The sequence below is a fragment of the Eptatretus burgeri genome, chromosome 3, assembly GCF_056783735.1.
Source record: "Eptatretus burgeri isolate ZD-2024b chromosome 3, Ebu_testis_v1, whole genome shotgun sequence".
Taxonomy (NCBI): Eukaryota; Metazoa; Chordata; class Myxini; order Myxiniformes; family Myxinidae; genus Eptatretus; species Eptatretus burgeri.
The window spans coordinates 36,789,643-36,801,914 of record NC_140963.1 but is presented as its reverse complement, the minus strand read 5'-3'; the positions used below and the strand labels follow the sequence as shown (position 1 = coordinate 36,801,914).

Here is a 12,272-nt window from a genome sequence, read left to right as displayed (position 1 = left end):
TTAGGCCATGTCCTTCAGGTGCACTGGTATCCACCTAGCATAGTGGGTGTGTTCCAGTGCATGGAACCAGGGGACCAGCTCTGTCAGAGTGCCGATGTTGTCAACCTTATATATTTGTGGAACCTCCGAATTGCCTTCAGGTAGTTGTTCTTTGTTTTTCTCCAGCATCGACGAGGAGTGTTTTGTCCAGTCACTGTCACTTACGGCAAACCAACATCCAATGGTTTGAGCGTTTGCAATAGGAACAGGAAGAGCCTACGACAGGACATTTCCCTTGGTTTCACAAACCCCCTCATCCTTGCCACATCTACCGCAGGTTTTAAATGCTTGCAGCTGTGATGACGAGGCACAAGGCTTGGGATGCGATTTGCTCTGAGCTGTGATAGCTGACACTCCATGTTTGTCGTTATCTTCATTCCGCACGATGTGGATTTGCTTGCGAGACTACTCAAACTGTTGTCCGATTTCCAGAGTCTTTGCTCGTGACAGTCCTCCACCTTGATCCAGTAATCCTTCCTGCACCCTGGATTCAAAAATGCCATCAATGATCACATCTGTTAGAATGTCCTCGGGATCTGCATACTCACAGTCCATGAGAATAATCCTCAGGTTCTTTACGAAGTTATCAAAGGTCTCCTCACTCTTGTTTCCGCTGCTTGAGCCGGTGCCGGATGATCCGCTTGTTCTTTCTCGGTCGCGCATACGTTTCAAAATGATCGAGTACCTTGTAGGGATCATCTTTCTCAGGCTCCTCCCATGTGAACGTTTTATAAACCTCACGGCCGTGAGCACCAATCCACGTGCCCAGTCATCCGGCTTTTCACTTTGGGTTTAGCTCCGATAGCGGGCCCGTAGACACAAACTGAACGTGGTCTCCAAACCGAGTGAATTATCCAAATAAATCCGCTACATCCCAATCGATAGTCAGGTATTCAGAGTTCAGAAACACCACACTGTACTTATGGATGGTCGTTTGTTAGAACGCAGCAGGTCCGGTTAACTCCTGACACCGTGTAAGATAACTGCCTTTTCGTCCAAAACCGAAGCAGCCTCCGGTGTCACGAGATCACGCACGTGATCCAGATCAAGCCGCAGGAACTACTTTACATTACAGACACCACCTGGCAAATCTTTGCAACAACATCATAATGCGTTAGTGGTGATAAATCAGAAAAAGACAGGCTGGCTGAGGTGGGATGTGCAATTAAAAATGCAAACTTTATTTTGGCTTTTTATTCTCAGAACTATGATGACATAATTATGGCAGTTGTAATTTTAAATTTAGTCGCTAATAACATCGCAATGCTCCATCCTTCACCAGGAGGCAGAAAAACAGACTCTCACACATTGGCAGGGAAAGAATCGAGTCTCATATTGTGGCTCAGCCATATTCAGCATGTATTATTCACCAAATAATCATGCAGTATCGTGCACGATGCGATTTCAGGGTCTTGGAGCAGTATTGCTTTTTATCTGTGGTGACTTTCAGCAAGCAATAAACAAGTGCAGTTACTTTATGCTTGGCAACTTGCTAACCATGGTGTTTGTGTTTCTGCTCTTCTCCAATATCTCTGGCCGAGTAAACCTTAGGATTGTCAAAGTGTCTTTTTCAGAGGTTTCGCTCATGAATGGAGAAGCTTTATTCCTTTCCATTTTTGCTCAAGCTTTGGGCAATGGGGCATTGTACCAGAGAATAACATTTCCATCTGCTTTGTATGCGTTTCCTGAGCATCCTGCCTTGCTGTTTGGATCTCGATGGACGTTCCAGTTCAGCGTTAGCCTTCCATTGCTTGTGCACCCTCCACTTGCTGCCGGCGGCCTCGGGGAGAAATGGCAGTTCACACCAAATGCGTTTGTTTGCGGTGATTTTTATTTATTTATGTTGAAGGCTCCAGTCACAGACTACATAGTCCTCATTGAGGCCACGCCTTACATAAAGAGAGAGAATGTAAAGCTGAGGAGTGAAAATGAGTGAGTAAGAAAAGTGTATGATGAAAAGTGTATGGTGTTGTTGGCAGCCATGTTGTAAAAACGGAAATAGTTTGGAGCTTTGTACGTCTGAAACCGCACCAAGGAAAAAATTAGAACTTGGCACAGAGCAAGTACTCCTCATGGGGAATAAGTGGTTTTTATGACTTCATAGGTGCCTTCGTTATGACATCATAATTGCATATGTAGAATGCTGCATCTGATCATCGTGAAAATTTTTGATGGTCTTCTTGGGATAAAATGGTTCACAGAAAAAAAAAATGAGGATGACGTCGTCGTTCATGTGATTTGGCAGCTGTATTGTTTGTTTTTTTTCAAACCTTCAAAAATCTTCGAGGCGAAACTGAACAGATCGAGGCAAAATTTTACAAGTATGACCGCCTATCCATGAGGAACAAAAGGTTCACACATATTACATCATAGGTCACATGGTTTGGCAGCCATATTGGATTTACCCTAAAACCCATAAAAATCTTCTCCAGAATGGCTGGACAAATCGAGGGGAAACGTCACACAAATGTTCCCCAAGCCACAGGTGTACACGTTTGTTAAGGAATAATTGATAGGTCAATTAGATCAATTGGGCAGCTGTATTAGATTGAAGAAAAACATTAGATAATGTTTTCTCTGGAACTGCTTTATCAATTGAAGTGAAACTTTACATTTATGATCTAGTGGTGATTGGGAATACAAGTTTTAAGTTTTAAATTTCAACTTGATCGGACGCATGGTCTGGCAGACAGAATAATTTAATTTTTTGATGTGGGTTTTTTATTATTATTATTTTTTTTAAATAAGGCTCACTTGGCTGTGCCTGAATGTATTTGAGGGTAGAGGAGTAGCAGCTGAAATACGAATCCTGTTCAGGTTCCTCCTGATGACTTCTTCTTTGCTTTTGGCTTGTTCAGGCTCCTGATTACTCCAATGCAGGATTAATCTAATCCTCCAATGCAAGATCTATTTGGTCTTCCATTTGATTTAAATTGAATTTGTTTTAATCCCATTCTTAATTCAATTGAATGATGAATTATAATTTAAAAACGTCATGGGTCAGGGTCAGGTGTCCGATCAAAGCGGGGCGTCTTGGTACCCAGTTATCACTGCCAGCAGTTATAAAGTGGCAGTTCTAATTATGTCTCTTATTAATTATGTAACACAACAGTACACAAACACCACACAAAATACACCACACAAAAGCAGTCCTGACGTGGGTGTGCAATCTCTGATTGCTCCTTTTTTGTTTTGGAAATGCATTGCCCTGATAAAACCTTCTTGTTTTTTTTTTTTTTTTTTCCTATTCATAGCATTTTGGAGAAATAATAAGTATCATCACATGAAGTGACCCGGAAATCAACACATTACAAAGTAGAAATGCTACACATAATTGCAACCTCTGGACACACCTCTGTTTGCTGATTGTCTCAGGATCGACACCTGACTGTTTGCTTATACACTACTTTAAAATAGGGAGGTTTAGCAAAACATTGATTAGTACTATGGTTAATAACCATCAGATTTAACTGAACCTGTGTTTGTTGTCTGTCCCACTGGTCTTCATAAGAGTGTGATTCGTGTAAATGTGTAATTATGCAGCATTTATTTTGTTGATTTCCGAAATGTTTGATTCCATTTATTAGCCATGAAGAATAAAGATGAGAATACTGTCGGACCCCGACATTCGCGGGGGATACGTTCTTGAAAAATGCTGCGAATATCAGGGTCCGTGAATCTCGGGGCATTATTTTTATTGTTATGATTCATTTATTTGTTTTTTTAACATGGTCTCGGCACATGGAAGAGTGATGACGCAGAACAATTCAGGACACAACATAACAAACGGAACAGAAGGAGAAAGGGGACAGTATTTTGTAATCACACACAAGTAGCTGGTGTTGTGATTTCATTTTTTCTGGCTTATCCTTTTTGGAAAGATCTACGGAAGTTTTTCGTTTTTGGTAAATCCCTCCTCGATGCACTTTTCTATCCATGATGAAAGCAATTTTTGCCCTCCGCCCCGCTGACAATGTTGGAAACAGGGGACATTAAAGTGAGCTCCGTTAGACCAAACGACCGACCGTCTGACGGACCGACCATTCGTCCATATACTTTTGTGTACGCGATATTTCAAAAAACGTTGATTATTTAGCTTTCATATTACAGATATCTATTTCTCATGACATTATCTCAACCTGATTAGATCACGGGTGTGATTGGCTGAATTGTGTTGCCATGGCAACCATCTCAGTAACTTGGTTTGTGTACGTGATATTTCAAAAAACCGTTTGAGATATAGCTTTCATATTACACAAAACTATTCGTCATACCACCCCAAAAAAGGCAGAGTACCTCGAGTATACCAAACCCCTTGTTTTTTTTTTTTTTCAATTGACTTGAAAGTGATGGCAACACAAAGTCTTGCAAATTACTTGCATTTTTATTTCGAAGTTGAACCCCATATGCAATTCAACATATCATGCATTAATAATAAAAATATTTCATTGTTTTTATTCTGTAGCGCAAATCCATGGTGTTTCAATATTCAAAGGATCAAGATGCTATATTGACCGACCCAGACTACGCCACCCTGAGCAGCAGCAGCATGGATATGAATGACGCCCCGGAGGAAACGGTAAGCACTTTGAGAATCTAGGGATATGCAAGCATTGCATTTAATGTGTCAGACCAAGTCGGTCCTTTGGTAAAAGTGGGAAAAAGAATTTTAACATCGCAGAGACCCCATTGTGAGGCTTTCTCATTGTATAAGAAAATTAAGTAAAAGTGGCTGCCTGAAAAGGTTTGGATCAGCTTGTTTGGCTTTTCCATTTGAACGCTTGCCTCATGATGCAGGATCTTAGATTTTAATCCCATACATTGTGTTCATGCTCTCCACTACCAACACATAGAAAAGTGGGGTTGGGGGGATGACAAGATTTTTCAAACATGTTTGCAGCATCCAGGGTCAGGCCATAGGTATAAGGGAAAAAAAAATCTCCCCCCTTTTCCCCGTTAATTTCGATACAACAGTTCTATAGAATATCCTAACGTTCCATATTAATTTTTATAGAACTTTTTTTCAGGGATATTTCTCCTCTAACAGAGCTCCCAACTTTTACTTTATGTTGAGGGACTATGGGGACCTCAAAATTACATGTATTATATTTTAATGATGTACTTGTTATTTCTCGAGGTTTTTTTTCTTTTTTTTATATCACATCTCACTTCCACGTCATTCCTCTATGTGGTTATCCATAATTGAAATTCCAGTGAATAAATACAAATGAAAAATTCAAGTGAGTCAGCCGATTACATTTCAAACAATAGCAATACATATGCATTGGTTTCATAGATATTTAAAATATTAGCATAAAGTATGCTGATCTATTCTAAACACATGATTATCCCAGAATTCCTCTTTATTAACTGGCGACAAAAATTCAGAAAAGATAATGAAATGGAGGTTGTGTCACATTAGATTTTAGGTTGCCAGGATAGCCGAGAGGTATCCACACTCACCTCTAAGCAGTCTGGGTTTGAATCTCGATCCAGCTTTAACTGGCATCCTGGTGTTTTGCAAGCAGGGAGGTACATCAATGTTTGTGTTGTCCCTCAGATGGACGTTACACCGAGCGTCCCGTCTGTTCGTGTTAGTTGAATGTTAAAGATATTGTGGCATCCTTTGTGAAGAGTCGGTGATGTTTTTCTTGCACCTTTAACAAGTTGCAAATTATTGAACCCTCAGTTAAGTATCCTGCATCGAAGTGGTGATCTGTCCAGGAATTCTAACCCGAACGAAGAACTCGCTTCAGCTGAACTAACACTTTATATGGAGTACGAAACATTGATGATGATTATGACGATGTTGATTTATCCAATTTCAACATGCTATATTTTAAAAGTTTGACTTGCATCTTGATCCTTCCAGCATTGAAAATTGTGTTGGTGATCATTGTAATTGTTTTTCATCTCAACATACAATCATCCCTGGTTTTGATACTCTTTCCTTGGTTATGCCATTCTTAATTCAAAAACGAACTTTTTTCAGACATACACCCATTATAAAGTTTGTTCCTTGGATATTTTTGTCCCCTTGAAATATTTTTCTTTCGTGGCTAATGCTGAGTAAGTATTGTGAGTTTTCTTTATATTATTCAGAAAAGTGTAAAGCAATAATTATGAAAACCCTTCCCGACGGACCTTTAAATCAGCAAATGAATGTTTACATGTTATAAGCCCCCGTTGGACTTCGTCCAAAACGGGGGCTTATGGATTCGGTCTCGATTTTCATGTCCATGCGTGCGTGTGTGCGTCCGCAACCATATCTCGGACACGTACAGACCGATTTTACTCGTACTTGAAACAGAGATAACACATGATGGTGTACATATGCATGTCATTTGTGGATGATGCTCGGGGTAGGTCGGCCAAATATACTTTTGTGATCTGACTAAATATATTCTGTAATTCAGAAGTTGGAACCCATCACGTATAAATACAAAGGAACTGAGCACAAATTTATATTTATTTTAAGTCATCAGTTAGAGCTGGATGCAAAGACAACACAACATCAAACGCTGGGCGTGAAAGTCGAACTGCCAGCCATACAGAGCAGATATGCCTCGAATACACTGATTTTCTTGGACGTCTGGCCTGGTTTTTACTTCATATGTTTCCTTTTCACATATCTCGATTAAGCAAGTCAAAGTGACCACTGATGAATGCAGGCACGTCATGAATGTGTTTCTTTACTGAGGCTTATAGAAACAACATGGTGGTATATGATAAAGAAACAATAAAGATGAAGAAGACGTTTTTGGCACATACAGTCCATGTAGCCACATCGTCACATACGTTAGCTCCATTATATATATATATATATATATATATATATATATATATATATATATATATATATATATATATATATATATTACTAAAACTCTCATCTTGTACGTATGTATGTATGTTCTAAAAATACAGCCAAAACAGGACACGATAGCGCAAAACTTTTCAGCGCAATTTACTCACCATTTTCCTGCTGTGTGCAGTCTCAAGTTTCGTTCAAATCGAGCAACGAAAAAAATTACTAAAAAATCAATTCCCAATTCAGTCAAGTACTCTTCGGGATTATTCGATCAATGCAAACAACCTCAACGGTATAGTTTGCTGGAGCTATCTTCATTTTGTTTTGTTTTTTTGAAATGGTTTTTTTATCAACCGCTGTCACAACGGGAACCCAACGGGTTCATGGGTCGCCTAGTAGTATGATAAAAAGGAACTAAACACTAATTTATAAAGTGACATTGCATTTCAGTTTGCTCACCCTAAGTATGCTAAAGTTAGTGTTGGATGGGAAAGTGTAACTGCCAGCCGCAAAGAACAGGTGCACCGTGTTCATCTAGGATTGTAGACCCACCCTAGGTGGGCAATGTGCTGCGGCACATTCTTGGAAAACGACTTCATCCCAGCCTGATGGAGTACTGCTCTACCCTTTGGGCTGGTGCTCCTGCCTCACACCTAGCTCGGATTCAGGCAGTGGAAACCAAGGCCTTTATTATCATTGGTACCTCTCGCGATGAAGCTGAGTCTTTGGGTCTCTCACTTTCTCAATGCAGGCAGGTGGGTGGTCTTTCCATCTTCTTCTGACTCCTCTCTGGCCTCCCCACCCACTTTGTCTATCCTCTGAATATTTCCACAGTGCGCTTTCATTCCTCTTTTTTTTCCCCATCTCTGGAACAAACTCCCACACTCCCTTCAATTCCACTCTTCCCTCCAGGTCTTCAAAACAGCTGTTCACCATCATCTCATATCTTCCTCATCAAAAACCATGATCTTTTCTACCCCCGTTAATACACATGTCGTGACTCATTAATTTAATGTACTCATTATTTCATTATTATTATTTTTTATTTTGCAAATATTTGTAATAATGCAAACGTGAACTGTAGTAGCCAATCCAGTTGTATCCTTCCAGAGAGTCAATGAATGCACGGGATGATGACAGGCCAGTACAAACGAGAGCTTGTTGTCACAAAATGTTGGAGCTCACGCGCCTTTACTTGCAAGCCTTTTCTCATCCTTATTCATGAGTCACTCAACACGTCACAATTCAATAGTGATTTTTGTTCGACATTACCAAGACTATTGAGTGAAGTGGATTTATTTTCACCATATACTTGAGTTGGGTATCATTCAACCTTCAAGCAGCAACTGGTCCTCACCTTAACACAGATGGTTCAGAAGAAGACGTCTGGCGATTGGAGGCCCTGTGCTGACTACTGCGCATTGTACAGAAGCACAGTACCAGACTGTTTCCCTGTACTACACCTGCAAGAATTTACATCTCGACTCCGGGGAAAGTAAGTTTTTTTTTTCCAAGCTTGTCTTGGTGAGAGAATATCATCAGATTCTAGTCAAGCCGACTGATGTAGACAAGACAGCCATTACCACTCCTTTTGGCCTTTTCAAGTTTGTGCGCATGCCCTTTGGGTTACGCAATGCAGCACAAACTTTTCAGTGCTTCATCGATGAGGTCGTCCGGGGTTTGCCTTTCAGTTATGTCTACATTGATGATCTGGTCATAGCCAGCAAGATGTTCAAGGAGCATGAACGGCATTCGCAGCTCATATTCACTCGCTTATCGCAGTATGGCGTCATCATAAATCCTGCCAAATGTCAGTTTGGGGTGTCCTCTTTACAGTTCTTGGGGCACTTGATTGACAAGCATGACATTCATCCTCTTGTTGACAAGGTCAAGGCGATCCAGGATTATTTGCAGCCAACATCAGTGTGAAAGCTACGGGAGTTTCTTGGCATGGTGAATTTCTACAGGACATTCATCCCAAACTGCGCAGACACCCTTCATCCACGAAATGACCACAACATGGGAAAGAACTAAAAAGACTTCTGGTTTGGTCTGACGAATGTGCTGCTGCTTTTACTGCAGTGAAGTCTTCGCTAGCAGAGGCCACAATTCTTGCCCATCCTAAGTCAGATGCAGCACTATGTATCATGGTGGATGTGTCAGATGTGGCAGTTGATGGAGTATTCCAACAGCATGTGGAAAGGAAGTGGAAGCCCATTCCATTCTTTCCCAAAAGGTTGCAGCCAGCAGAGACAAGGTACAGCACCTTCAGTTGTGAGTTGCTGGTGGCTTATCTCACAGTCCGCAATTTTCGTCACGCACTTGAGGGTCGGCAGTTTTGTGTTTACACTGACCACAAGCCATTAACGCATGCTTTCCAGGCATAACCTGATCGCTATTCACAAAGAGAGGTCCGACACCTTGACTATGTTTCTAAATTCACCACCGATATATGTCATGTGAGTGGTAAGGAGAATACTGTAGCTGATGCTCTCTCACGGTTCAATATGAACACCATCGACACACACAACCACCTCCATCGATTTGAACAGGCTGGCCAAGGCACAGCAGGGAGACGAGGAACTTCAGCATCTCAAATCCAGGACCACATCACTCAAGTTCAGTGAGGTACCTCTCCCTATCTCTGAAGGCACGATTATTTGTGACTTATCCACTGGGACTTCTCATCCATATGTTCTTGTTGAGTTCAGGCAGGCCGTATTTCATGCTCTGCACAATCTATCTCACCCTGGTACCAGGGCAACGCAGCACCATGTGACTCAATGTTTTGTCTGGTGTGCCATGAACGGCGATGTGAGAAATTGGTCCAGAGCCTGTTTACAGTGTCAACGAGTGAAAATACATCGTCACACTGTAACACAATTAGGCACATTTTCATCTCCTCATTTCCGTTTTGATTATGTGCACATTGCTTTAGTCGGTCCTTTTCCACCATCTGGCGGTAACACATATCTGCTCACGTGTGTTGACTGTTTTACCAGGTGACCAGAAGCTATTCCAATACCAGACATATTGGCAGATACCATAGCTAAAGCTTTCGTTTCCAGATGGGTTGCAGTGATTGGTGCCCCATCTATTATCACCACTGATACGGGACGACAGTTTGAGTCCACACTTTTCAAAACGCTAACCGAGTTACTTGTAAGTAAACGCACCAGAACTACTACTTACCACCCCGCTACAAGCGGGCTTGTCGAACGGTTCCAACGACAGCTGAAGTTCTCACTCAGAGCACAAGCAGACCCACATCGCTGGATGGAAAACCTACCAGTAGTGCTTTTGGGCATTCGTACCACATTAAAGCTGATCTCGGTTGTAGCGCAGCTAAGTTGGTTTTTAGATCAACACTTCACCTTCCTGGGCAATTTGTTGCCCTGACGAACATTCACACCGATTTGCACCCGAGCAATTATGTGGACAGTCTGCGAAGGACAATGAGTGAAGTTGCATTACATCCCCACAAGAGCTCAATGGAGTTCCATGCCTCTGCCCAAAGATCTTTTGTTTTGTACCCATGTTTTTGTATGTGATGACACTGTTAGAGTTTCTCTGCAATCTCCTTACCGGGGCCCCTTCCAAGTCATTCATTACCAGGAAGGACAAGTCCTCCTTCATCCATGATTTTAATGGGAAATCTGAAACTCTCAGTTTGGACAGACTCCAGGCTGCTTTCACAGATAAAGAGTCTGATGCATCTCATCCTACTGCTATAGCAGAAAAAACTCCAGCTACATCGACTCCCGCTGTTCCTGTACGCCCAAGCACAAAAATACAGAGTTCAGCCCCATCGACATCTACATCAGCCCTTTTGCCACCAACAACTACATCAGACGTGAGGAAACCTCATTCTGGTAGACATGTCCATTGGCCTAAGAGATTTGTGCAAGTAATAAATTAGGGCTAATGTCAACGTCTACATCATTATCGATCATCTCTCTTTGATCATCAATCTTGGCGGGAGCGAGTGACTCATTAATTTTTCTCTACTCATTAATTTTGTATTTTTTTTTTGTGAATATTTGTAATGAAGCAAACATGTGAACTCTCACAGCCAATCAGTTGCATCCTTCCAGAGAGCCAATAAACGCACGGGTTCCTGGAAGGCCAGTACAAACGAGAGCTCATCATCACAACATGTTAGAAGCTCATGCGCCTTTACTTGCAAGCCTTTTCTCATCCTTATTCATGAGTCGCTCAACACATCAATATTTAATCGTGATTGTTGTTCAACATTACCAAGACTATTAAGCGAAGTGGATTCCTTTTGTTTGGCTAAACAACGACGACGCCAACGAATGAGTCTCTCCTGCTTGCCATCTTCGACGCCATTTTAAAGCTGCAGCGGCTCAACACCAACAAATCCTTCCTTCTTCACCAACCGCTATGGAGACTATGATGGAGTAATCATCAGCCGGACTTCATTTACAACACGTCATTGCATTTTAAATGTGAGTGAGATTTCTTTTGTTCTGGTTTAACCATCATCATCACAACCAGCATACTGAAAGGAATAATCACCACACACCCAAAACCCACCTCCTTCAACTTCCCGGTTTTCCTTCCTGAAAGTCCCTCTTGTACCACCTTGTGTTTACCCCATGTATCCCACCCCATCCCTCTCCCTTCCACATATCTCCTGTCTCTGCTCCCTACTGTTTTGTGCGTCCCTCTCCCACTCCTCTTGTCTCCTGCTCCCTTTGTTGTATGCTCTGTGTGTTCGCTCTTATGCGAACCTTGACAATGTATACCAAAAAAAAAAAATGCTTCAAAATGTTTATCATATTTCAAAAGTTTTTTGATTCATCACTACATAACATATTCCATATTATATGTCATAATTTTGAGAAATTTATATGGATCATTTTGTTACATTCACTGCACTACTTCTTTGTACACACAATTGTCTGTGAAGGTGCCTTCCTTTTCTTGGGTCTGAGCATTGTGGGCCAAAACTTTGTTGTTTTATTTCTTCCCAACTCTTGATAATGCAACACAGCTGACCATGAGAAAACAAATTATTTGGTCGGTGCAGTCAGTCTCATCTTGGTGACCGTCTGAACTTGACTTTTGTTCGCAGACATTCCGAAAGCTCCTTTGACTGGAAACTGTTTCCTTCTCATCTCAAATGGAAACTCGTTTTCTTGAGAGATGTGTGGAATCCTTGGAATGAAAAGCGTTTTAGAATTGCTCCCAGTAGCATTAAGCGCCTCAATGATGTGGTTTTGAAGCTGTGTCACCAGATATCTTCTTCCATTTGTGTATCCATTGTGTGGATCAAGATTTTGTTGCAGCATAATAGATCATCCCACCTTTGGTTTTCGAACATGTGGTTGGAATCCGGATGGGTTTAACTGATTAATAAATTATATTGGGTCGTTCGTCTCATTGTCTACACTGTCAC

General features: G+C 41.4%; 1 protein-coding gene across 6 annotated transcripts in view; it reads left to right on the top strand.

Annotated features, from left to right (window-relative positions):
• The window catches only part of LOC147029696 (V-type proton ATPase 116 kDa subunit a 1-like), a 504,511-nt gene that overhangs the window by 329,111 nt on the left and 163,128 nt on the right, over window positions 1-12,272 (top strand). For 5 of the 6 annotated variants that reach the window (XM_085872936.1, XM_085872937.1, XM_085872940.1 and 2 more), the window contains one exon: window positions 4,505-4,618. The exons of the other annotated variant lie outside the window; for it this stretch is intronic. In XM_085872936.1, the coding sequence (XP_085729062.1) occupies window positions 4,505-4,618 (114 nt within the window). The remainder of the gene's footprint in view (window positions 1-4,504; window positions 4,619-12,272) is intronic. 6 annotated transcript variants of the gene reach the window in all.